Here is a 23,949-nt window from a genome sequence, read left to right on the forward strand (position 1 = left end):
CCCTTCTAGCTCCCTTATTGAACCTTTTTTTCTTAGTGTGTGCCATATTCTTTATATTTCACACTTTTCTAATTAAAAGCCCCCTAAGAATTTTATTTTCTTGTTATCTCCCTGAACAGTTTCTTTAATCTCCAGGTCTTTGGAAAAACGTCTTCATCACATGTTTATTGGTCACTCTGCGAATAAGCAAAAACAACAACAACAAAAACAAGGCCAAACAAAACAACAAGAACATCAAACCAAAAATAAGACCAAACAAAGAAAAATAACAAAAAACAAACACACGCGCACATACCCAACACCCATAAAGGACTACTGCAAAAAGAGAGAAACACGGAACATCATTTGATTGTTCCGATTAAATCCCCCTGATCGGTCTTTACTGCTACATTATTTCTTTAGATGACACCGCACTTACTACAGTGTGTGTACTGACCCTGATATCCTCAATACCACCAAAGACAGACTGCAAACCGACGGAACGGCCCAAGCAGCACAGCTCCTTGATAGCTCGCCGGAAGTTCGGACTTCGTGAGGCATAGATGATGGGATTCACACAGGAGTTGGCGAAGGCCAGTACCACCAAAATGCGATAGAGAGGGCTGTACAGGTGATTGAAGTGGACGAGGTCAACGTTCAAGGCAAGAAAGGACACCTGGTCGGGAGTCCAACAGATTATAAAAGTAATAATGATGGTGAAGAGGAGTTTGGTGGCGCGACGTCGTGCCGTCAGCATCTTCAAAGCGTGCTTTTCTTGCTCCTTCCCCGAAGTCAGGTTCTGTTTGCGAATCTTTAGGCTGCGGATGGTCAGCACGTGGGCCAACATCATGACTGTCACAGGTACTACAAATTTGAGGAGGAATAGAGTAATGCCTACAGTCTTCTGAAGCGCTTGTGTAGGAAAATGAACGACGCAAGTGCCGCCATCAATGAAGGTGACGTAAAGAGGGAACGTGTTGACGATAAAGGAAAGAACCCAGACTAGAACGAGGGCGACCACACTTCGCTCAGCTGTGAATAGACGCTGATAGAGAAAGGGATGTCGAATTGCCACCAGCCTCTCTATGGTGATCACTGTCAGGGTGAAGACGGACGCACTGATGGACGTCCACATGGGTACGGATGAGTGGATGACGCGGCAGAATATCTGACCCAGAATTGAGTCGGGTAAAGTGTTGATCGGGCTATGCGGGATGATGAAAACCGAAGTTATGAGGTCGGCAGCGGCTAAGCCGGCGATCAGCGTATCGGTGGAACAGCGGTGACGACGACCCTGAGAGAGGACCAGCAAGACAATGAAGTTTCCGATGATTCCCACGATTGCAAAGATCAACTGAATAATCAACCACCATGACCAGGAAATGTTTTGCCAAGACCACGTCACCAAATACGTGGACATAGAGGCATTAGCCTCATTCAGGCCGTCAGGGTGTATGTCGGGGCTATCTTCAATAACTGCAATGGTGCTCGAAATGGTCGCAGATGTTTCAAACTTTGATCCTGATGTGAAGTATGCCATGTCTCATCGGGCGTGTATCACAAGGTTTGTTCCTGTGTAGATGAATGTAATTTAAAAAAAAGTGTATCAATGCCTTTCATCTAGACTAAGGGCTGCCCTACAAATTTCGAGAATTGAAGTTGCAAGGATAAACGTTCTATATAGTTTCAACACGCAAAGTAAAATAGTTTGCAATGACTTGCAAACTACTTGCAAATTCAAAGGAGTAATTGCAAACGACTTTGCCCATTGATACTAGAAAAATTATTCTTGCAACTAAAATTCTCGAAATTTGTATGTACTGCCTAATAGTTGTTTTCTTTTTTTTTTTCTTTTTTTTCATCTGAAAAAAAGGGTATTCTACGGCGGGGACAATAGTAAATACAAGGGTATTTCTTCACAATACACGAAAGACTCATTATTCTAACGCGCTAAGGCAGTGTTAGGAGAGAAATGGATTCTGCAGATGCCGACCTGCCCTCCTGTCAAAGCTTGTTCGGGACAATATGTCGCTCCCTTTTAAACCCATAACCCATCATAATGTAGATGGTAAGATTCCAGTAGATGGAAATCACATCAACCAGGGGAGTTCAATTCCCTCCCCTCAGTTTGTAAAAGAAAAAATACAATATCTGTATACGATGAATTCAACTCCTAGATACTACAGTACACTCATAGTTTCTCAAGAGGGCAATGTTTTCGTATAGTAACTATGAAAACTAGTATTCATAGTAACTTGTATTATAGGAAGTATGTCATCCGCAATCTATTCTGGCTGTAAATCCTACAAGTTCAAGATCCTTCTCATCGCCTACAACATCATCCATAAACCGTTTACCCTTATACTTAACTGACCTGGCCCCTGTTTCATAAAGCTGTTCGTAAAATTACGAACGACTAACGAACGACTGGTGATCAGTTCTGATGTGCATACTTATCAGAATTTCAATATCAATTCAGCACAAGAACTGATCACCAGTCGTTCGTCAGTCGTTCGTAACTTTACGAACAGCTTTACAAAACACCCCCTGATCTCATCGAAGCCCAAACAGGCTACACGCGTGGACCTCAGATCACCATCTATCCAGCTCAGCTCAAACATGGCCCTCACACCCACAACCGTTATGGTGACCGCGCTTTCTCCGTTTGTGCCCCCTTCTCTGTAACAACCTACCTACTCATATTCAGTTCTCCACACTCTATTGACATTTTCAAAAACAAACTTAAAACCCATTTCTTTCAAGAACAAAACTGATGATTATGTGTCGTTGATTATTTGTATTCGTAGTTGATTTATATGTTTTTTATATAATTGTAAAGCACTCGTGTTTGTCTTAAGCGCTACATAAATTTTCCATATCATTATTGTTGTTGTTATTATCATCATTATTATTATCATTACTACTACTACTACTACTATTATTATTATCATTATTAACTATAAACATAGTACGCCTAACGAGCAATGAGACACGATGCTCCTGTTTCCAGTAATATGATATAGCAAGTATTCTCCCATTCAACCCTGGCATATCGAAACGCTTAACATGAGAATTACACATGTACATAGTTCATACCTATCTGCCTATAACATAAATATAACAATCATCACAGATGTAGTATTTAACATATATAAATGTAATATACCATGTGAATTGGTAGAAGTACATGTAGTAAACTTTCAAATTGTTACTGAAACGACTGCTACTTTGGAAGCATCTCCAAAGTTTGAAATGTATAATCACTAGAAAGGAAAAGTGTTGGGAGACGAAAATAAAAATAAAGAATAAAAATGATCTTCACTCTATTAGACGTGAGTGTTCGAGAGACTCCAAGTAAATATCTGTGATGACGATCGAGTGTTTCATAGAAAGAGGGACGAACAGGGAGAATATCTGTAATTTGGTGTCTGATTACAAATGCACTTTCGCCATTTCGATAGACTAGTTGTATACGACGTGATTGTTTTCAACAATTCGAATTAACAGTATTTATCACACTGTGTAGGGGATGTAAAATGTACAATTATGTATGTGTTTATTATTGTTAAGGATAATGCACAAGTTGCTGTTTTCACGCGATAACTATCTGATCAAGATGATGGAGATGATAATAATCCTGTCAAAAAAAAGTAACGCTTTAAACATTTCGTCTAAAATTCCTCTTTTCCTAGCGTTACTTCAAGGGAAAGTCCAGACGATTTTCATAATTTCACATCATGTAGTAAATAAATCGAGAACTCCATGTTTAGATATTTGAAATTAATTGTGGTCCTTGAGCAGAGAAGCCAATGCTCTTTAAAAACCCAAAACAAATTACACTGAGCAAGGCTGATGACAAATCATAAGAATGCAAGAGTGGGGGCTCACCATAAAAATGTGAGTATGATGGGGATCATGAGGCTCACATTTTCAGAAATGTAGCAATGTAATCCATTACAATAACGCTTGCTTAACAAGGTCATCTATTTAGAATTTATGCATGCTTTCTTCTTTTGTTCTGCTTCCTTCAGCCCTCACTCATGCACTTTTATGGTGAAGCTGCTGTGTCATCGTCCTTGTTCATTGTGATTTGTTTTAAATTAAGAAAACATTCTTATTCTTTATCAAAGTTTATTTCCTGAAAATCTGTTTTGAAATAACTGAGATATCCAAAAATAAAGTTCAATTCAATTGTGATGCTACTTAAATGATAAGAGACATTCTACAAAAAAAGTGGAAAGTCTGCCAGGAGCCTATGTCATTTTCAATAGGGATATTCAATAATCTATGACCACGGTTCTCTAATTCGTGATCCCATTGTTGATAATGATTTGAATATGAACATTCCTTTAATAATCATAATCAATATGTCGGGTAAAAATTGACGTAAACTGTAATTCACTATGAAAACAGTTCGAAATATTAGCAATGGTTGAGCAGGCCACAAGCAAACTTTGTGATAATACTTTATATTTCTAGAACGCAGATTCTCTTTTCATTTTCCGATAAGATCACAATCTAGATCAAATTATAAAAAGATACCACGATCCCCCTGGATATCGAAATCTTTGTTGAGGTCTATCAATAAGAAAAATAAGCTCTTTTATATATTCAAGTCTCAAAAAACTGATGCTGCTAAAAGCAAATATACTAGTTATCGTAATGTTCTTACTTCTGTGTTGCGTGAGGCAAAAAAGAAATATTTTTCTTCACTGTTTCTTCTCCATGAGAAGGACATTAAATCCACGTGGAAAGTTATTAATAATGTTCTTCAGAAGAAACGAAATAAATCTGATATCCATAAGATTTGTGTAAATGACATCGAGTTAAGAGATGATAATGAAATCTCTGAAGCGTTTAATTCATATTTTGTGAAGGTTGGATCTAATTTAGCTGATGTTATTCCGGAAACGGATATACCTTTTTCTACGTATTTAAGTCATCGCAATAATCAATCTTTGTTTTTTATGCCTGTATTAGAATCCGAAATTGTTGACATTGTAAATAATCTTAAAGCCAAAAAAAGTACTGGTTATGATGGAATTTCTAATTATCTTCTGAAATATGTTATACATGAGATTGTTGTACCTCTCGCCCATATATTTAATTTGTCATTGCTGAACGGTATAGTGCCTACTAGGATGAAAATCACTAAAGTTATCCCGATATATAAAAAGGGCCGAGAGGACGAACTGGGAAATTATCGACCAATATCGTTATTAACCTCTTTTTCTAAAGATTGTGTACACACGTGTATTCCGATTCTTAAATGACTGTAATGTAATAGATGAAAATCAATTTGAATTTCGTAAAAAGCATTCCACAATTCATGCTATTTTACTCATGATAGAGAAAATTATCAAAGCGATCGATGCCAAGTGTCATACAGTAGGTATCTTTCTTGACTACTCCAAGGCCTTTGACACAATCAACCATGAAATATCATTATACAAATTACAACACTATGGGATTCGTGGGAGGGCCTTGGAGTGGTTTAGAAGTTACCTTACTGGAAGAACTCAATTTGTTAGTTTGAATGGCCATGTGTCCAGTTCACAGCCTATAACTTGTGGGGTATCGCAAGGATCTCTTTTAGGTCCTTTATTGTTTATTCTTTATATGAATGACTTTCGCAGTTCGTCCTCTCTGCTCTATTTTCTACTTTTTGCCGATGACACCAGTATTTTTTATTCAAATCGAAACCCTCATGTTTTACTGAATACCATAAATACTGAATTAAAATCAGTATCTAAGTGGATTCAGGCTAATAAATTGTCATTGAATTTGACCAAGACAAAATTTATGGTTTTTAGCAATATAATCAATATTTTACCGGGTAAGTTGGTTGTAAACGACGTAGAATTGAACCAGGTGGAATATATATAATTCCTTGGTCTTTATATTGATTGTAAGTTGACATGGAAAGTTCATGTTGATTCTTTGCGTAAATTATTATCAAAAAATGTAGGTGTTATGTATAAGTTAAAATAGTTTTTTTCCTAAACATGTTCTGCATTCATTGTATTCTACTCTATTTTTGCCTTATATAGGTTATGGAATCCTGGCATGGGGAAACTGCTGTACAACTAGACTTAATTCTTTATTATTGATACAGAAAAGAGCTATACGGATAATTAACTTCGCCACTTTTTTCGAACACACTAATGTCTTATTCTTTTCCAGTAGAACACTTAAGATCCAGGATTTATATCATTTTAATATCGGGTCATTTATGTATCAATTAAACTCAGGTGGTCTCCCTGATGTGTTTTCTTCGATGTTTGTCAAAAATACTGAAGTTCATTCTTACCCTACTAGACAAAAAGATTCTTTTCATCTTTCTCCTGTACGAACCGTATCTGCTTTAAAAACAATAACCACTACAGGACCTAAATTTTGGAATGAGTTGGATAGAGAAATAATCCAATCTCAGTCTCTTTATTCATTTAAACATAAACTTAAACTAGTTTTTCTGAATTCATATCTATAGCTATTCTTCAATCCTCCTCGATATTCTCTGTTCATACTTCACATTACTGACATTATCGATTATGTAACATGTGCCTCGCTCGTGATTTCTGTATTATCTCCTGAACTTCCTTTGTACACATTTGGTATCTCTGCTATTGTACACTGCATCTGACTTGTACCTCGCTCGGGTGATCACGCAACACTCAAGAAGTCTGTGCCGCGGACATTGTTTTCTTTGTTTTTTTCTTTTTCTTTTTTACTTTTTGGCGTTTATATTTCTCCAATTCACAAATTGTCATTCCTTTAATTACATAACCAAGTAAGAAATAATCTCACATCCGCATCTGGGAATCTACACCTTACAAGCAATGCTTCTATGTAGATTCCTCATATTTCACATGTTTTATTGTCTTATAAGCTGTACTTGACAATTCATCCAGGCTTTTGTATTGTGATGTTTATGTTTTATGTATTTGTTGAAATGTGGAATATGGAACAATTAAAAAAAAAAAAAAAACAAAGAGATCATTTAATACAACTTACCTAAAAAAGTTTTTTACGTCGCCGGTCCTACTCCAAAAGAAAAAAAAAACCCGCGTCACTGGTATTAGAGGGTCCACAAGTGTTGACCAACGTATCTGTTTGGCACCTCTAGTCGGAGCTTTCCAATAACATCAGTCAGAACTATGGTCTTCATTAAACTTCGTCCCATCAATCTGCTTAGCAATATGCATGCACGTGTCCGCAATCATACCGATGCACATTGATATTTCAGATGAAATGACAAATCTCCTTTTCATAACATAAACGTTTATACCGAAACTCGACAAAGAAACATCGAATAAAATCTTTATCGTATACACAGTATACAGCCTACAGACTGTTCAGACACGTGTCTCGACCAATTAGGACAAACATGGGATGCGCAGTATTTCACTGCAAATTCACTGAGCATGTTGGTTGATATGGTCGCCGCCAGAAATGAGAAGTGAGGTAAGGTTACTGTACTTCTCGCGAGCTCTCAGGTTAAACCCCGCCCAGTTATACTGTTCTATACATAATATGGTCGCCATGACCATAGAGACACATGACGGAAGGTTGTTCGCTGTCAAAACGATATGTGACCCTCGTTTCGTTATTCGACATTCTGTTAGTCAGCATTTAGACAAATAAATTCATTGTATAGGCCTAGCCATCCCGTTTTGCCATGTCATATATATATATATATATATATATATATATGTATATATATATATATATATATATATATATATATATATATGCATGTACATGTACAATGTTATTGTGTGTATGTGTGCGTTGTGTGTGTGTGTGTGTGTGTCTGACACCCTGAAAGACTCGATGAGGTTTCACTGGGATCAGGAATGTAGCGCGCAACGAGATGGATGAGGCTAACTTAAGCTGTCACGTGACCACTCGATGACAAGACGCTACTTTAAGCAACTTGATAGAGCACAGAGGAATCTTACAAGAGGTTCACTATATAGCTCGTATTCAATTGTGCTTCTGTCGCAGTGACTAGTCTTTTCAACAAACGGCAGCTTTGACAAAACAACAACAACAACAACAACAACAGACATTTGAGAATAGTATTCGATTTATTTTCAAATTCATTTACCATCAAAGCTTGGCAAGAAATGATAAGGCATTCATGCAATTAGGGGAATTCGTCACAAGACAATTTATACATGATATAGTTATAGGAATAGGGCCTATACTTACTTTAATGGAGTCAGAAAAGTTGGGAAAGAAAATGGCGACATACATTTCAATGAATTTAGGCCAGCATCTATATACTCCTGTTGAATGACACAATTTTATGTTCTATAAAGATACACAATTACATTCTAGTGGTCTGGTCGTCTTTTTTTTTCACTGAATTGCGTGTCGCAGTCATAAGCTTGCGTGGTACATGTCTGCCTATGTAATGCTTTGAGAAAAGGATTTATGTTAACCAAGGAGGTATACCTCCTTGATCTAAACCTTGCGGGATCTCCATTCGAGTCAATCACAAACCGATTTGTATAGACCCCATCATTCTCAGAGAGTTAATAATAAAAATAGCAATGTTACTTGTCTTCATGCTTTAGTCTGTTACCCGTATAAAAGCGTCGACATACAAAAACTATGATTCATTCATTCATTCATTCATTCATTCATTCATTCATCCATAATTACATCCCTGCTAGATCTTTACGCTCATCCAACTCCGGTTCTCTGATAATTCCAAGATTCACTACAATATGGGGCACACGTGCCTTTGGCCATGCTGCTCCCACCTTATGGAATAACTTACCTTCAGCCGTTAAAAATTGTTCTTCATCAGACTCCTTTAAAAGCAGTCTAAAAACTCACTTGTTTAAAGCCTCAATTTGATTACTCATTACATGTACTTGATATTTGTATGTCTTTTACCTCGTCACTTTCTCTTCCTTCCGCGCCTAGAGCACTCTGCAGAGTGGATTTGGCGCTATATAAATCATATCAATTATTATTATTATTATTATTATTATTATTATTATTCATTCATTCATTCATTCATTCATTCATGTTTTTATTTTCATTTCCAATCAATATACATAGGTAATACAAACGCCAAATGATAACATATCTTGTAACATAATATAATGCACTCAGCAAAAAAAGAAAGTAAACACTTTTTCCAATCAATAATTTTCATAGATACTTTTTATAAAAATAAATGTGTTATATACCATATCAAAGATTATTAAAATTGGCTATCAACCTGGTAGGTTAAAACAAAGGGAGATTTTACGCATGAGTGAACACATTCGTTTTTGTCCTCCAAGGCACAAAAGAAAAAATTGCAGAATTGGACATATTGAAATTCATTTGCAAATGCCCTCCAAGATAGCAATGATAACAAAAGACCAATTTAACGCAATGAGAGACATGAATGAATCAGCAGAAATAAGTTTCCGTTACCTTGTTTCCCTTTATATTCAAAACAAACACATAGTGGGGAAACTGAAGGTGAATCAAAAGCATTTTCCATCTATTCAAACTTTAAATGACAAAGGGAGTAAGCCGTAAAGATGATAAAATCGACCGATTTTTCTTTCATTTTACCTTTTAATTAAGGAATTTTAGAATGCATGAGACAAATTCAAGAACCAAATATTATTTCAAATTTTCTTAACTTGATAACGTTTCAAATTTAACTTTCTTTATTACCCTAATTTTTTCTCTTATGTCTTTTGACTGCGGATTTGACAGAAGATTCTTCAATTTCCTCCATTATTTTTTGCTTTTCGTTATCTTTGGAGGGTTACAGAGACATTATAGAGATCATAGGTTGATTTGTGCAAATTTGATTTGAATTTCTATTGTGTTGAATTTATCTTTTGTTCTCATTATTATATGGAAGAGCACATGCGCTTGAATAAAAACTTGTCCATTTTGCAATTTTTACTTTTGTGCCTTGGAAGAGAAAAAACGAGTGTGTTCACTCATGTGTAAAGTTAACCTTTCATTTACCTTCTAGGTTGATAGCTGATTACAATTACCTTTAATATGGTATATTATAAAACACCATTTTTAGCCAGATAGTCTATGAGAAAGATGAACTTGAAGAAGTGTTTACTTTCTTTTTTTGCTGAGTGTACATCTTGTTTCATAAAGAACTTGGTGGAAATGAAAATTGAGTGGCTGCTAAAAAGCAAACTTGTATAGTGCAGTCCCCTTACGATGAAAGGTTTGACCCGACGAAACTGACTTGTGTTGTGTACATTAATGTCTTGCCAACATTCGATTCATAAACCATCTAAGTTTGTGCTTTATTCAATCATACCACTTCAGACCCAACATTGATTCCTGTTAGATTTTGTTCATTGTGGTCATTTCATGCGGACGTAAACATGCTGTTAACATACTACTGATAAAATTATTTGCTCAGTCGATAGGCAAAGCTTTTACTTAAAAAACCAACAATAATAACGTTTAAAAAGGAGAAAAGAAAGAGGAGTGATGACGTAAATTCATATTCAATATTTATCAGTAGAAATTCTATAGGGAAACATTCTAAACCTCTAGCTCCTCTGCTATTTCGCCTGATTTGCTGCTATTACTTTAAAGACGATTTTCGTTTTACGTGACACTATGACAAGTTGACATTTCATATGAAAGCTTCATCATGCAATCTTAATCTTTTTCTTACCATAACAATTGGCTTGGCGTTTTGAGCTTTCAATCGTACCAAGAGATACGAGAGTGTTGGCATACTCGTACAGAAATTGCATAAATGGAGAAAAAATGCATTCCCCGATGTAACACATCAGAAGAGGTATTTTGTGTCTGGACTGCTATCACAATACGGAAGCATGTTCAATTCTAGGGGAAAAAATTCCTTACAGTAATGGATATCTACAGTACTATTGCTATTCATTTGATTTTCTTACTTCTCATGCAGGCTTTCCGTTTCTCCTTTATACTTGACGTAGGAGTAGACTTTTTTTTTTCTGATAATACATTCAACCGGCCCTGGAGAACATACAATACTGCATTGAATGTCCTGGGTTCATCATACTTTTATTATAAAGAAAAAGATAACAAAAACGAAAATAAGGCATTCTATTCAGCGTGTCATGAGGTGATGTTAGGTATTCCCTAGCTGTGCAGGGATGATAATGTCAATCTGCAGAATTTCTTACGCTGTGTGGGAGACATCTTGTCATACAGACGATATGATAAACTCGTTGTTAGAATAAACGCTGACCTATAGTATGAGTATTGAATATTGATCTCCGTACAGGAAGAATACTGAGTATGAAACTATCATTATTTGAAAATATTTAACAATGCTCGTCGCTAGACATATGGGACGGTATGGAAGTTCAGTTACAATGTACTAGTGCCTTCCATCAACTATAAAATCAGGTGTGTCACAAAGGTCACTTCGCGGTTCCATTTATCTTTTTATAATATCATGTGAACAGAGAGTCTACCTGTACGAGTGTACTCCATGGAAGGGATCATGGTACAATGGTACATTGACAATAAGACCCTCATTGCCAATGCTGGTGATGGAACAGTTTTTGAAGAAAAATAAATTGTTGCACTAAACAAAGTTATGGCATGGGTTAAGGAAAATCATCTCGTCCCTAACACCGACAAACCTTGTGTCATGATTATCGGTTCCCGTGCTAATCTCGGGACAATCGACACTTTTCATATCTCATTGAATGGTAGTTTCATTAAAAGAGTTCAGGGGGACGTTTCATCAACGAATTCGTCGGAGGTTTTCACCGAAAATTTGCTATCAGCCAATCAGACGCAAGGATTTCAGTAGCTTTTAACAGTTGTCAGTTTAAATCACTGACAAAAAGTTTCATGAAACGGTCCCCAGGTCAGCAAAAGGTTTGATTGATGAAGACTGAATGGTCTAAACAAATTGGAAATGTGAGTAAATCAGTCCTATATAGAAAAGTGTAAAATTTGCATGATAAAGAGTTCGGAGGTTCTTTTTTTCTTCCTTTGCTGCATCAATCCTTAAAGTTACTTTATAATAGCCTATTGTTACCACAATTTAGAAATTGTTCTGTTTTGTAGAATAGATTCCAATCCTATACAACTAAGGTGCAAGACAATCAAGAGGGCCGCACGAATTATATTGAGCAAAACATTATGACACACCGTCGGCTGATTTGTTCAAAAGTCTTCAATGGACGACACTAGACAAACGTTTTGAGTTCAGTCGCGTTATGATCATATATGATCGCATTCTTAACCGCAGGTAAAGTCATTCAAATCTAGTGATGTACATCAACATTACACAAGACAAATAGACAGTGGATTATTGTACGTGTGCCAAAATTCCACACCGATTGTTTAAAGTGTAGCCTAATTATATCTTCTATATTGAATAAGCTAGATAACTCTACCAAATTAGCCTCTTAATTCCATTTATTCATTAAAAAGATTGTTTTAACAAAGTTGCGATCAGTAAGTAACACAACCTAGAGCATGTAGTCTGTTATGTAATAATTCGTGTACATTAACAGCCATTTAATTGATTTTTTTTTTTCTATCGCTATTCTGGTGAAGTGTTGTCATAGCATATCAATATTAATTTTGTTTAGGTTAGTTTGCAATATACATATCAATATGTCTGATTTCTTTTGCATCATACATTTTGCAGGAAGAAGGTACATGCTAATCAATATCATTCAGGACCCCCCGGAAGACTACTGCTCATTGGTGAATGAGCTACCCTGAGAAAAGATTAGAAATGAATCAATAGACAAATTACTGGGTGGAAAACCACTGCTTATTTGTGAATGAGCTACCCTGCAAAAGATTAGAAATAAATAAATTAATGAATTACAGGGTGAATGAATAAACAAACATAGAAATGAATGAATGAATGAATAATTTAGTAGATAAACAAATAAATAAATAGATAAATTAACAGACATGTGACCCTGTGCGACGTTCCTCACTTATCAGATACCAGTGGATACTGTGATAATGATAATAATAATAATAATTAGACAAATTTGTATAGCGCAGCTACTATGTAAATATACTCTACTGCGCTGTGATGTAACAGAGCTCCTGTCACTGATTAGACACACGAAAATAAATAACAAATTAATCAAAGGCTTCTGAAAAAAGATAAGTCTTCAATAAAGATTTGAAGACAACAAGTGATGATGCCTTCCTCAGTTTCTCAGGTAATTTATTCCAAAGTTTTGGAGCAGCACAGCTGAAGGCACAGTCCCCTAAAGTTACTTTCGTTTTTAAGTGAGATTGCTTTAGAAGCAACTTATCCTGTGTACTTCGTAAATTATGAGAATATGAGTGTGATTTCATTGATATCAATTCTGATAAATAAACCTTTACTTGCGGTAGTAATGGAACCTTTTAAAGAGGGATTGTAAGTACAAATGGATTTCAAAACTGTTTCAATTTTTGGAAAGAGAAATTCATACCGTGTAGTATATAACACATTCGTCTCCCACTATACGTATTTTTGATGAAAAACAAAAACAAAAACATGACAAACGTAGCAGTTTGAGAGCGCCTCCTCGCCAAAACGTTTCCGATCTAATTTATGATAATAATATGCACACGTCATAACTACTGGTATAGGAAACAGCACAGCTTGCATGCATCGACCGAGCAAAATGTGTACAGCTATCCACGCAAAATTGCCTAGACCAGATGACCAGAAGGAAAGCATTCTTTTCATTATTTTGCATGCATTGCATGTACATTGTATTAACCATCATTCTCTTTATTTTGATATTGCCAAATACCACTTTGCTGTCAGGTGGATGTATTGGCAAGAAGCATATAACTTATCATAGATTGGTCTTGAATAATCATTTCATCACGGATGCTTATCTCAGTGAATTTAAAAACCAACATGCCTGTTGGTATATGAGAATGACCTTTTTTCTGCTCATGCACAAAATGGAACTGCCAACTGGCCTATGAGCGTATTGATAAGTTTCGATGCATGTATTCGCTGACCGATGCTATTTGTGGTTTTCTAATAATACCCAGGTGGGTAGCGAATGAAATAGGTCACCCGTGGATCCCTACCCTACCCTTTCTTTAAACACGCTCTGTTGCATAATTCAATCATCATGATCATAGATAAGGTCACTCTTATAAAATAATTGGTTGTTCAATATCCATGCTTTAATCTCCGGTGTCGCATTATGGGGATGGTGGAATCTTATAAGAGCTATGCAAAGCAAATGAATGTTGACTTGTGTTTATTGATACCGTCAACACCACTTAAGTGGCAAATTATGATATCTGAACATGTGCCATGCTGATTTTCATAAGGATTTTCGGATAATGTCCCTTTAGATCATTACTTGGATAAGCCTACCGAAAAACTTCCTAACCAAAATTATGTCAGTGACATCAACTGTAGATTATTGGTAAAGTACGAATATGATTATCACAAAAGGAAGACATTGGAACGCATCTTCCCCTCGACTGAGCATTATGTTAACTTGCAAGTTCCGTGTCACCAACATGGATTTAAATAGACGGTATATCAGGGGACAGTTTCATGAAACTTTTTGTCAGTGATTTACACTGACAACTGTTAAAAGCTACTGAAATCCTTGCGTCTGATTGGCTGGTAGCAAATTTGTCGGTGAAACCTCCGACGAACTCGTTGATGAAACGCCCCCAGGACAAATGCCTTTTATGTCCCTTTTTGCATAGCAGTGCCTTTTTGCAGTCTTCCGACATGCAGTCACTGTATGATAAAGCAAGGGTATAAGTTTTGCGTGCTTTCTCATTTTCCGGAGATGCAATTTAATTATCAAGCTATACGAAGACTCCAAGGTTGCCAGATTAAGATGTCAGGTGCATTTCAATTACGACGTATCCGTTTCAGTTGATATGAGGCTCTCTTCTGACCTCCCTTCTCTTCAGTAAACTATCCAGCTATCTACATCGCTGGAAATCCAGTGTGACAGTGACATACAGCGTTCATCACAACTTGGCCTTTTACCTAACGCTTCAGTCGATCATCCATCATTCTATACTAGAATCTTGTTACTGTGTGTCACTTTTTTTTAAATCTCCGACAAAAGTGATACTCACTATATACGAGACGCACCTGCATGATAATGCAATATGGTCACATTGGCTGTGATTTCAGATATCTTTCGGGCGTCGAATGTCATCATGAGAAGTAAGTTTGACATGTAAGGACTGGGCCAAAAGATTATTTGTTTGATCGTGATACTATAATACATAATACGTGTTATTATACTCACAACAGTTTTTATTGTCGAATTCTGGTGTCGTCATAACTGTAATGATTGTCACAACTATCGTGATGGCTGTAAACATGGTAAAATAAGTTATTATCAACCTCATCGCCCTGTCACGAGATGAGAGTGTGATATGAATTCATTCATCAATAGGTGAGTCATCAATAAGCAATAGCTGCACGTCACAGTGCTTTTGCTTATCTTTTTTTTTAAGAAGTAGAACCGGTGAACCAACCAATAAGGAAAAAATACACATTGTTCCTCATTCACGTCCTTAATCATTTCTTGACACACTAAAGCTAAAGTCTATCTCTGGGATACAGAGAAAAAGCAATCATTAGGTAGACTCGTTCATCAAGTTAATCTAAGGCAAATTGATACGTATATAACATGTTAATCTCTTAATCCAATGCATTCTTAATCTTTCAAGAAAGGTTGCCTTTAACATTATACAACAGTGCACGACAATGGGACTCCCTACGCGTTCCCAGATTCTAAGTGCGAAGCATATTTGGTAGGAATGATAAATTAACACATCATCAATGGATCCTCACACTGCAAAAAGTCCGGTGTTAAATAGTGAACACCGAGCTGGTGTTAAATTTTCGGTGCTCATTTATGGTGTTAAATTAACACCTCCGGGTGTCCAATTTCCAAATATAAAACTGTTTTTTGAAGAGTTTCTTAGTAACTGCACTTCTTGTTGATTTTTAATTTAAACAAGACGATCAAGAATTTTACATTAAAATACTAGATTTTTGAAAAAAAATGTGAAAATGAATTTACACCACAGTAACACCAGCTGGTGTGGTCTCTTATTGAAGCTGGACGGGTGTTAAAACATTGATATTAACACCAACAAATATCAAATCAACACCATGTGGTGTCATTTTTGAATTAACACCAGTACAGTGTCAAAATATCACCAGGTACAGTGTCAAATTAACACCACGAAGTGTCAGGTGAACACTTTTCAACACCATCACAGTGCATTTTCTACACATGTGGGTGTGGTCCTCTATTAACACTTGATCGGTGTTAAATTTAACACCCATGGTGTTAAATCTAACTCCGATATTTTTACAGTGCAGAGAAAAACGCCCATTCAGGTGACCATAATTGCAAACTGGATCTATGGTCGTATCAGGACAGCGACCCCGCCCCCGACAATTACCCCCGGCTAAATACCGGTTAGTGATAGTGTTAAAGCTAAGATCATGGTTAGTGTTAGGTTAAGGATTATGATTAGGGTTAGAGTCACGGGTAGGGTCTGGGCTGATTGTCCAAGTGGGTAATTGCCCTAGAATCTCAATGGAATGTGCCAGCTAGGGATGGTATCATTCCATCTTCTGTGTCACTGCTGTCGGTGGTAGTCACCTCCTATTTAAATATCTTAAAGAGATGGTATAGCATTGGTGGGGATGAGGATTGAGCTTTTAACTTTTTGCGAGATACCAAGAAACCACTTATGAAATAGAATAGTACAGGACATACCATTCTATGACAGTATGAGGAATTCAGAGTTTATTTGATGAAAATTGGCTGAGACATTAAGAAACGAGGTAAAACAAAGTGATAGTAATAAACGGTGGATCCCACCTTTTATCAGGATTACTTTGTTTTTTATATCTAAGCTATTTCAAAGCCAGTGTTCATCAAATTAACGTTGAATTCCTCTTGAAATCAAATGCTCTTCATATTTCGTAAGAGGTTTTTCATTACCTCACCTAATCAGTTTTACAAACCTGAAATTAGGTCTCAAACAAAACTATACAATCCCTTTAAGTGATTATTTCTTGCGTGGAGTGTGTAAATGGCATATTTTGAAGGCATATATAAATAAATCTTACATGATCGAAATGCAGAAGTTTGTACATCTAAAAGGCAGTTGGTTTCCCACCTCGATCTACGCAGGGGTTCGACCTGCTTTTTGTGCTATAGCTGGAATGAACAACAGACGATCAATTTCAGCATTCTCAGCAATTTTACTAATTAATTTCATCTTTATTTCAGAGCTGAATGAATAGTATTTACTTACCTTTCATATCCCAGAGTGACTGTGTATTCATTGATATCAATACTATAAGAGTGTCAGGAGAAAAAAAAAATGTCGATGTTTTTCTTCGATCAGAAGCAAAGATATGGGCTCACACGGGTAAATATTTCCCCATAGAGACGTGTGTAAAAATTAAAAATTCAAAAAATTCTGTAAAATAGCTTAGAGAGATGAGGTGTTTCATCTTCGCTAACCTGGATGAGTGAGACATACCCTTTCATCCATCAAATTTCCAAGGCGGGTTCTTCAGCTCAAACTCTGTCCAAGGGTCCACAAAGCCAGACTACGAGTTCTTTTCACTCAAAAAATCACCCATTTGCTGTACATGCACCCAATGAAACATAGTCCCTTCAAATTCCCTGAGAAAAGGTTTCATCATCCAACCAAAATGCAGTTTGTATAGAGGAATTCACACTCAATATCTGCAGCTATTCAGTTTCTTGCCAAACTGCATTTCTGATTTTTGATTATTTTTTTGTTTATTCATTTTGTATCTTTGGTACGATTTTGTACATTCCATTTTATTTACAGGTGTGAGCCCTTATATCATTGATGTCCGCTAACATGGCTACGCTCTCATGCAAAAATGATAGCCAACTGCCAATATATATATATCCCTTAAGCTGGCAAGGGTCTTAGATAGCCCTTTGAATTTCTTTGTAGTTAATCAAATATGCCTTCCTTACTTACGAGAAACAAGAGAGAGAGAGAGAGAGAGAGAGAAAAAAGAAACAGAGGTAAAAAAATACATTTGTCTACGGAGGACATGAAATAACCGTGAAATGCAAATCTTATACAATGGGTAAGACATAACCTAATTTGACGTGTGCTGTTGCACCCGCGTACAATTTAATCAGGATAATGCATTTTTACCACAGTCGTAAACCGTTATTCAGCATTATAAAATGGGTTCAAGAATGTAGCCAATAGGAAGCGCTGAAATGAGTCACGTGTGCTTTGGTTATTCTAGTCCCATTGCACTGCGTGTTATATCCTATTGCCGATCGTCTGTGCGCGCGGCGGCTCCTTTGAATTGCATGCATACGCGCTGTCAATCCTGTAAACAACTTCTAGTTCGGGCTGCCGGCCGGCCGGCCTTTCTTCCCTCTTTTGCATAACATGTGTGGCGTACGTATACTCTAATACATACGTACAGTACAGTAGACCAAGCGTTGTGGAACCGGACGCGTACATGGAGTCACTTTGAAGGGCAAATCCAACGATTTAGCAGGTTAATTCTCACGCCGTTTTCAGAGTATGTTGTCTAGTAGGCCTATGAGGAGTCTATATCAAGTCTTTAAGGTAAAGGGTGCATATTCTATGTAAAATAAGTAAGTTTTCATGCGGGAACTTAAGTGTCCGGAAACCCAACCCCCCATTATACTTATATGTGCGGGATTTCCGAGTGCGACGTGCGTAAATGTTTGGGACGAACATCTTCGGACGTCTTGACCCACAAAGGTACGTGAAAAACGCTGAAAAATGCTGTTAGTTTTCGAATTTTCGACCCATTTTATAAAACAAATGATGCACAGGATTATTTCGTGGCGTTAGTGGAGATGCAGCTCACTCTCGGGTATTTACAATGTAGTGCAACATGCACTCGGCTTCGCCTCTTGCATGTTTCACAATTGTAAATACCCTCGAGTGCGCTACGCCTCCACTAACGCACTCTATCCTGTGCATATTTTGTATAGCATTTAGCAGTCAACCTTGAATTTTGTCGTGATGGAAGAAATGTCATTGTCAGAAATATCATAAATGAAACTTCAGCCAACTGTATCAGGATTTATCATGCTATAATTTGATATTTCTTTCATTTTTATGGTAGTAAAAACTAATGCCAGGAAATTATTCTCCCAAAAACTCCATGCGTAACCCGTTGCAAAGCGTTTTATTTTATGTCAACACAAACATACTAATATACAAATGATGCACAGGATAGAGTGCGTTAGTGAAGGCGTATAGCGCACTCGAGGGTATTTACAATTGTGAAACATGCACGAGGCGAAGCCGAGTGCATGTTGCACTACATTGTAAATACCCGAGAGTGAGCTACCTACGCCTCCACTAACGCCACGAAATAATCCTGTGCATCATTTGTTTTATAAAATGGGTCGAAAATTCGAAAACTAACAGCATTTTTCAGCGTTTTTCACGTACCTTTGTGGGTCAAAACGTCCGAAGATGTTCGTCCCAAACATTTACGCACGTCGCACTCGGAAATCCCGCACATATAAGTATGATGGGGGGTTGGGTTTCCGGACACTTAAGTTCCCGCATGAAAACTTACTTATTTTACATAGAATATGCACCCTTTACCTTAAACTAGACTTGATATAGACTCCTCATATAGGCCTACTAGACAACATACTTTGAATATGAAAGGACAAGTTCACCTTCATAAACATAAGGATTGAGAGAATGTAGCAATATTAGTAGAACACATCATTGAAAGTTTGAGGAAAATCAGACAATCCGTTCAAAAGTTATGAATTTTTGAAGTTTTTGTGCAGTACCCGCTGGATGAGAAGACTACTGCAGTGTATGAATAACTTAGATGTCACATGCGTACAACAATATAAGGAAAATATAAAGAGAATTTCACAAAATTCCATCTTTTGAAAAAAGTACACATTCCCCTGACTCGTTACCGATAAATGTTATGGGTAATATTATTCCCCCTGCCTTTAGAAAGAGGCAAGTCAATTGCTCTTTTATTATGCGAAAAAAGTGAAAATATGTTGAATTTTCTTTTATATTTTCTTTATACTGTTGTACGCATATGACTCACAAGCTGTAGTAGTCTCCTCATCCAGCGGTTCCAACACAAAAATTTAAAAAATTCATAACTTTTGCATCGATTGTCCAATTTTCCTCAAACTTTCACTGATGTGTTCTACTAATATTGTTGCATTTTCTCAATCCTTATGTTTATGAAGGTGAACTTGTCCTTTAACCTGCTAAATCGTTGGATTTGCCCTTCAAAGTGACTCCATGTACGCGTCCGGTCCCACAACGCTTGGGCGTATATAGAGTATACGTACGCCATGCGCCACACATGTTATGCACCAGGGAAGAAAGGCCGGCCGGCCGGCAGCCCGAACTAGAAGTTGTTTACAGGATTGACAGCGCGTATGCATGCAATTCAAAGGAGCCGACGTGCGCACAGACGATCGGCAATAGGATTTAACACGCAGTGCAATGGGACTAGAATAACCAAAGCACACGTGACTCATTTCAGCGCTTCCTATTGGCTACATTCTTGAACCCATTTTATAATATGGATTAGCGTTCATGTAGTCTTATTATGATGTATTTTCTCTTTCAATTTCACCATTTCACTACTAAGCATAAGGCACTGATTTAATTGTTCCATCTTTGGAGTTGGGGCCTTGTCCTTCACTATTTAAAAAAGACAAAAGTGTGAGGCGCTACTACCTGGCAGCTCCACATTGGGCTCCTCAATTTCGGCTGCTTTTAACCTTTTCTACTTTGAGATCTATCATGAGTTTTATATCAGGAGAAAGCTTGAAATTCACTGATCATCATGGGCTGCTGCACTCTCGGTGAAAGGACTCCTGGTTGGAGAATATCTTGGATCATTTTTCTGACTTTTCTGTGTATTTTGGACATAGGTGCACCAATCTCTTCAACAGCTTTCACACAACATGGACTTCAAACAATAGCATTCCAGAAGGCAAGCATTCACAATAGGTCAGTTCTGCACCACAAGTGGCCTAGTATTGTGCACCATCACCTTCATGGATTAGCCAGCTGTCAGGGAAGCAGTAAGCCGCCAAGTCTTTCACTGTCATCCTTTCATCTCTGTGGAGGTCTATTGAAGCTTACAATGACTTCTGGTCATTCAACCTCCCAACAGCAGAAGTTCACTTACACATCTACCCAGCTCTTTATGCTGAACAAGGACGAAGTGTTTAATAATGACCAAGCATGTCCTTTCCAGCTACATACATGCAGGTATATCACCAGCTTACACATCAGACAGACCCCATGCTTGCTGCATCCACCTACGTGTGATCCTGATGAGCATCGTGCTCTCCGAAGACGTACACGTAGGGGTTGCAAAGCTGGAACTAACAGAAGAAGGAGGATCCCTCAAAGTTTGATTCCAGTGCTTGTTGGTCATAGGAGACGGAGAAAACCTATCACTGCTCAAAGTAACTTTGACCCCTCGCAAAATAAGAGAGAGACCAGCTGCCAAGGTAATCTAGTAAAGATTTCAGGAAGCACAAAACGGATAATGAGAGAGCCGACAACGTCTTTCTGTTTGATCAACGCACGATCTCTCAGGAATAAAAGCAGTGAATTTCTTGACTTTGTTGTAGACAACAAGTTCGATGTAGTCAGCGTCTGTGAGACCTGGCTATCCACCGACGACGATGCTGTCATTGCAGAGCTTAGCCCCAGGGGGTACACCTTCAAGCATATTCCCAGGATAGGGAAACGTGGTGGTGGAGTTGGTTTCCTATATCGGAGTCATTTGAATGTCAAAGTTCATACACAGGTCAACAATTTCACGTCCTTTGAAACGATGCAGATGGATGTAATCGAGAACTCAAAGTCGATGCACTTGGTAGTTATCTACAGACCTCCCAGATCATCAGTTCCATTCACATGTTTCCTGGAAGAGTTTTCAAACTTATTGGACGACTGTCTCTTCGAACAATCTAGTCTGGTCATTGCTGGTGATTTCAACATTCATGTCGACACTTCTGCTCCTGATGCCAGAGAGTTGAATGATGTTCTTGACTCATATGGTCTACAGCAACATATCCAGCAGCCAACTCACATACGAGGCCATACTTTGGATCTGCTCATTTCACGAAAGGAAACTGATATAATCGTGCTTTCTGACGTCAATGTCATCGATGGTATTTCGGACCACTCAGCCATCACATGCCATCTTCATGTAAGAAGTCAGAAATCATCACGACTAACTGTTGTGTCCCGAAACATCCAGTCTGTAAAGGCCAGCTGCTTCATGGAGGATCTGGATAAAGCCTCACTGACGGATAAATGCATGTTGACCAATGCAGACATTGCCGTCAACAACTACAACTCTATTCTTGAGGAGACTCTAAGTAAGCATGCTCCTGTCCGACAGCGTTCTGTAATTGTTCGTCCAAACACTGAATGGTACACGCAAGAAATCGCAGAAGCAAAATTGTTACGTAGGCAACATGAGAGAAAATGGCGATCGTCCAAGCTCGAAATACATCGACAACTGTATCGCCAACAATGTCAACGTGTTCAATCTTCGATTCGTACAGCGAAGAGGGAATACAACTCAGAACGAATCAAGGATTGCTCTGGAGACTCAAAACGACTGTTCAAAATTGCAAGTGATCTTCTGAACAGAAAGCAGAAATCACCTCTTCCAACACATACCTCTGCTTTGGATCTGGCCTCACGCTTCAACAAGTTCTTCACCAATAAGGTTGATGCTATACGTGCATCATTGCCAGATGTTAGAAGACCTTCTGGAGCGCGTCAAACTGCTACAGTAATGGACACTCTGACTGCTACCAATGAAGATGAAGTCCGAAGGATCTTGTCAGGGTCACCTGCGAAATCTTGCAAATTAGATCCTATCCCAACATCTCTTCTGAAGAAGTGTTTTTCTGCCATTGTTCCTGCCATGACAAACATCATCAACACCAGCCTCGCAACTGGAGTAGTTCCTGCAGATCTGAAGAGAGCTATTGTTCGTCCGACACTAAAGAAACCAGAAATGGACACTGAGTCTCTTCAGAGTTTCCGCCCAATCTCCAACTTGTCATATCTCTCCAAAGTCTTGGAGCGTGTCGCTTTCTCTCAACTTTCAGAATATCTGTATGATAACATGCTACTTGACAGCCATCAATCTGCATATCGGCCAAACCACAGCGTAGAAACACTCCTGACCAACTTAGCAGATGATGTACTACAGCAGATGGATAGGGGAAACGTTACAGCTCTAATTCTCCTCGACATGTCGTCGGCATTCGACACTGTTGACCACGACATTCTCCTAGACCAACTTTTTTCCTTGGGAGTCAGTGGGACAGCCCTGCGTTGGTTTACCTCATATCTGACAAATCGTCGTCAAAGTGTGATAATTGGTGATGCCTTGTCCCAAGAAAGTAGTCTGATTTATGGCGTTCCCCAAGGTTCGGTAGGAGGCCCCCTCCTATTCTCCCTGTATCTGCAGCCTATTGGTCCCATCATCAAGAGTCATGGCATCGGCTACCACTGCTACGCCGATGACATACAGCTCTATGTGTCATTTCCCCCAACCTCCACCTCGATGTCATTAGCTGTAAGACGCCTTGAAGCTTGCATCAAAGACATCCACGAATGGATGTGTGCATCTGGTCTAAAACTGAATCAGCAGAAGACAGAGGTTATTGTTCTGGGCTCAAAGCAAATGCTCCGCAAAGTTGACATGAAGGACCTTGGCATCCACGTTGGTGATAACGTCGTCTACCCATCCCCCCAGACTCGCAATTTAGGCGTTATCTTCGATGTCAATATGTCTTTCAATGCCCATGTTTCTCACATATCAAGATCCATAAGATACCAACTTCGCAACCTTAGCTTCATTCGTAGTTATCTGACCAGAAGTGCAACAGAACAGCTTGTCCACGCTCTCATCTC

General features: G+C 38.0%; 1 protein-coding gene across 1 annotated transcript; it reads right to left on the reverse strand.

Annotated features, from left to right (window-relative positions):
• Window positions 1-385: 385 nt before the first annotated feature.
• Window positions 386-1,519, reverse strand: LOC139725516 (galanin receptor 2a-like). The gene has a single exon (XM_071636603.1). The coding sequence runs from the start codon at window positions 1,517-1,519 to the stop codon at window positions 386-388; it is 1,134 nt and encodes a 377-aa protein (XP_071492704.1).
• Between the last annotated feature and the right edge of the window lie 22,430 nt (window positions 1,520-23,949).

The sequence above is a fragment of the Diadema antillarum genome, unplaced genomic scaffold (genome assembly GCF_040938485.1).
Source record: "Diadema antillarum isolate AM-2024a unplaced genomic scaffold, OU_Dant_1.0 scf00000017, whole genome shotgun sequence".
NCBI lineage: Eukaryota > Metazoa > Echinodermata > Echinoidea > Diadematoida > Diadematidae > Diadema > Diadema antillarum.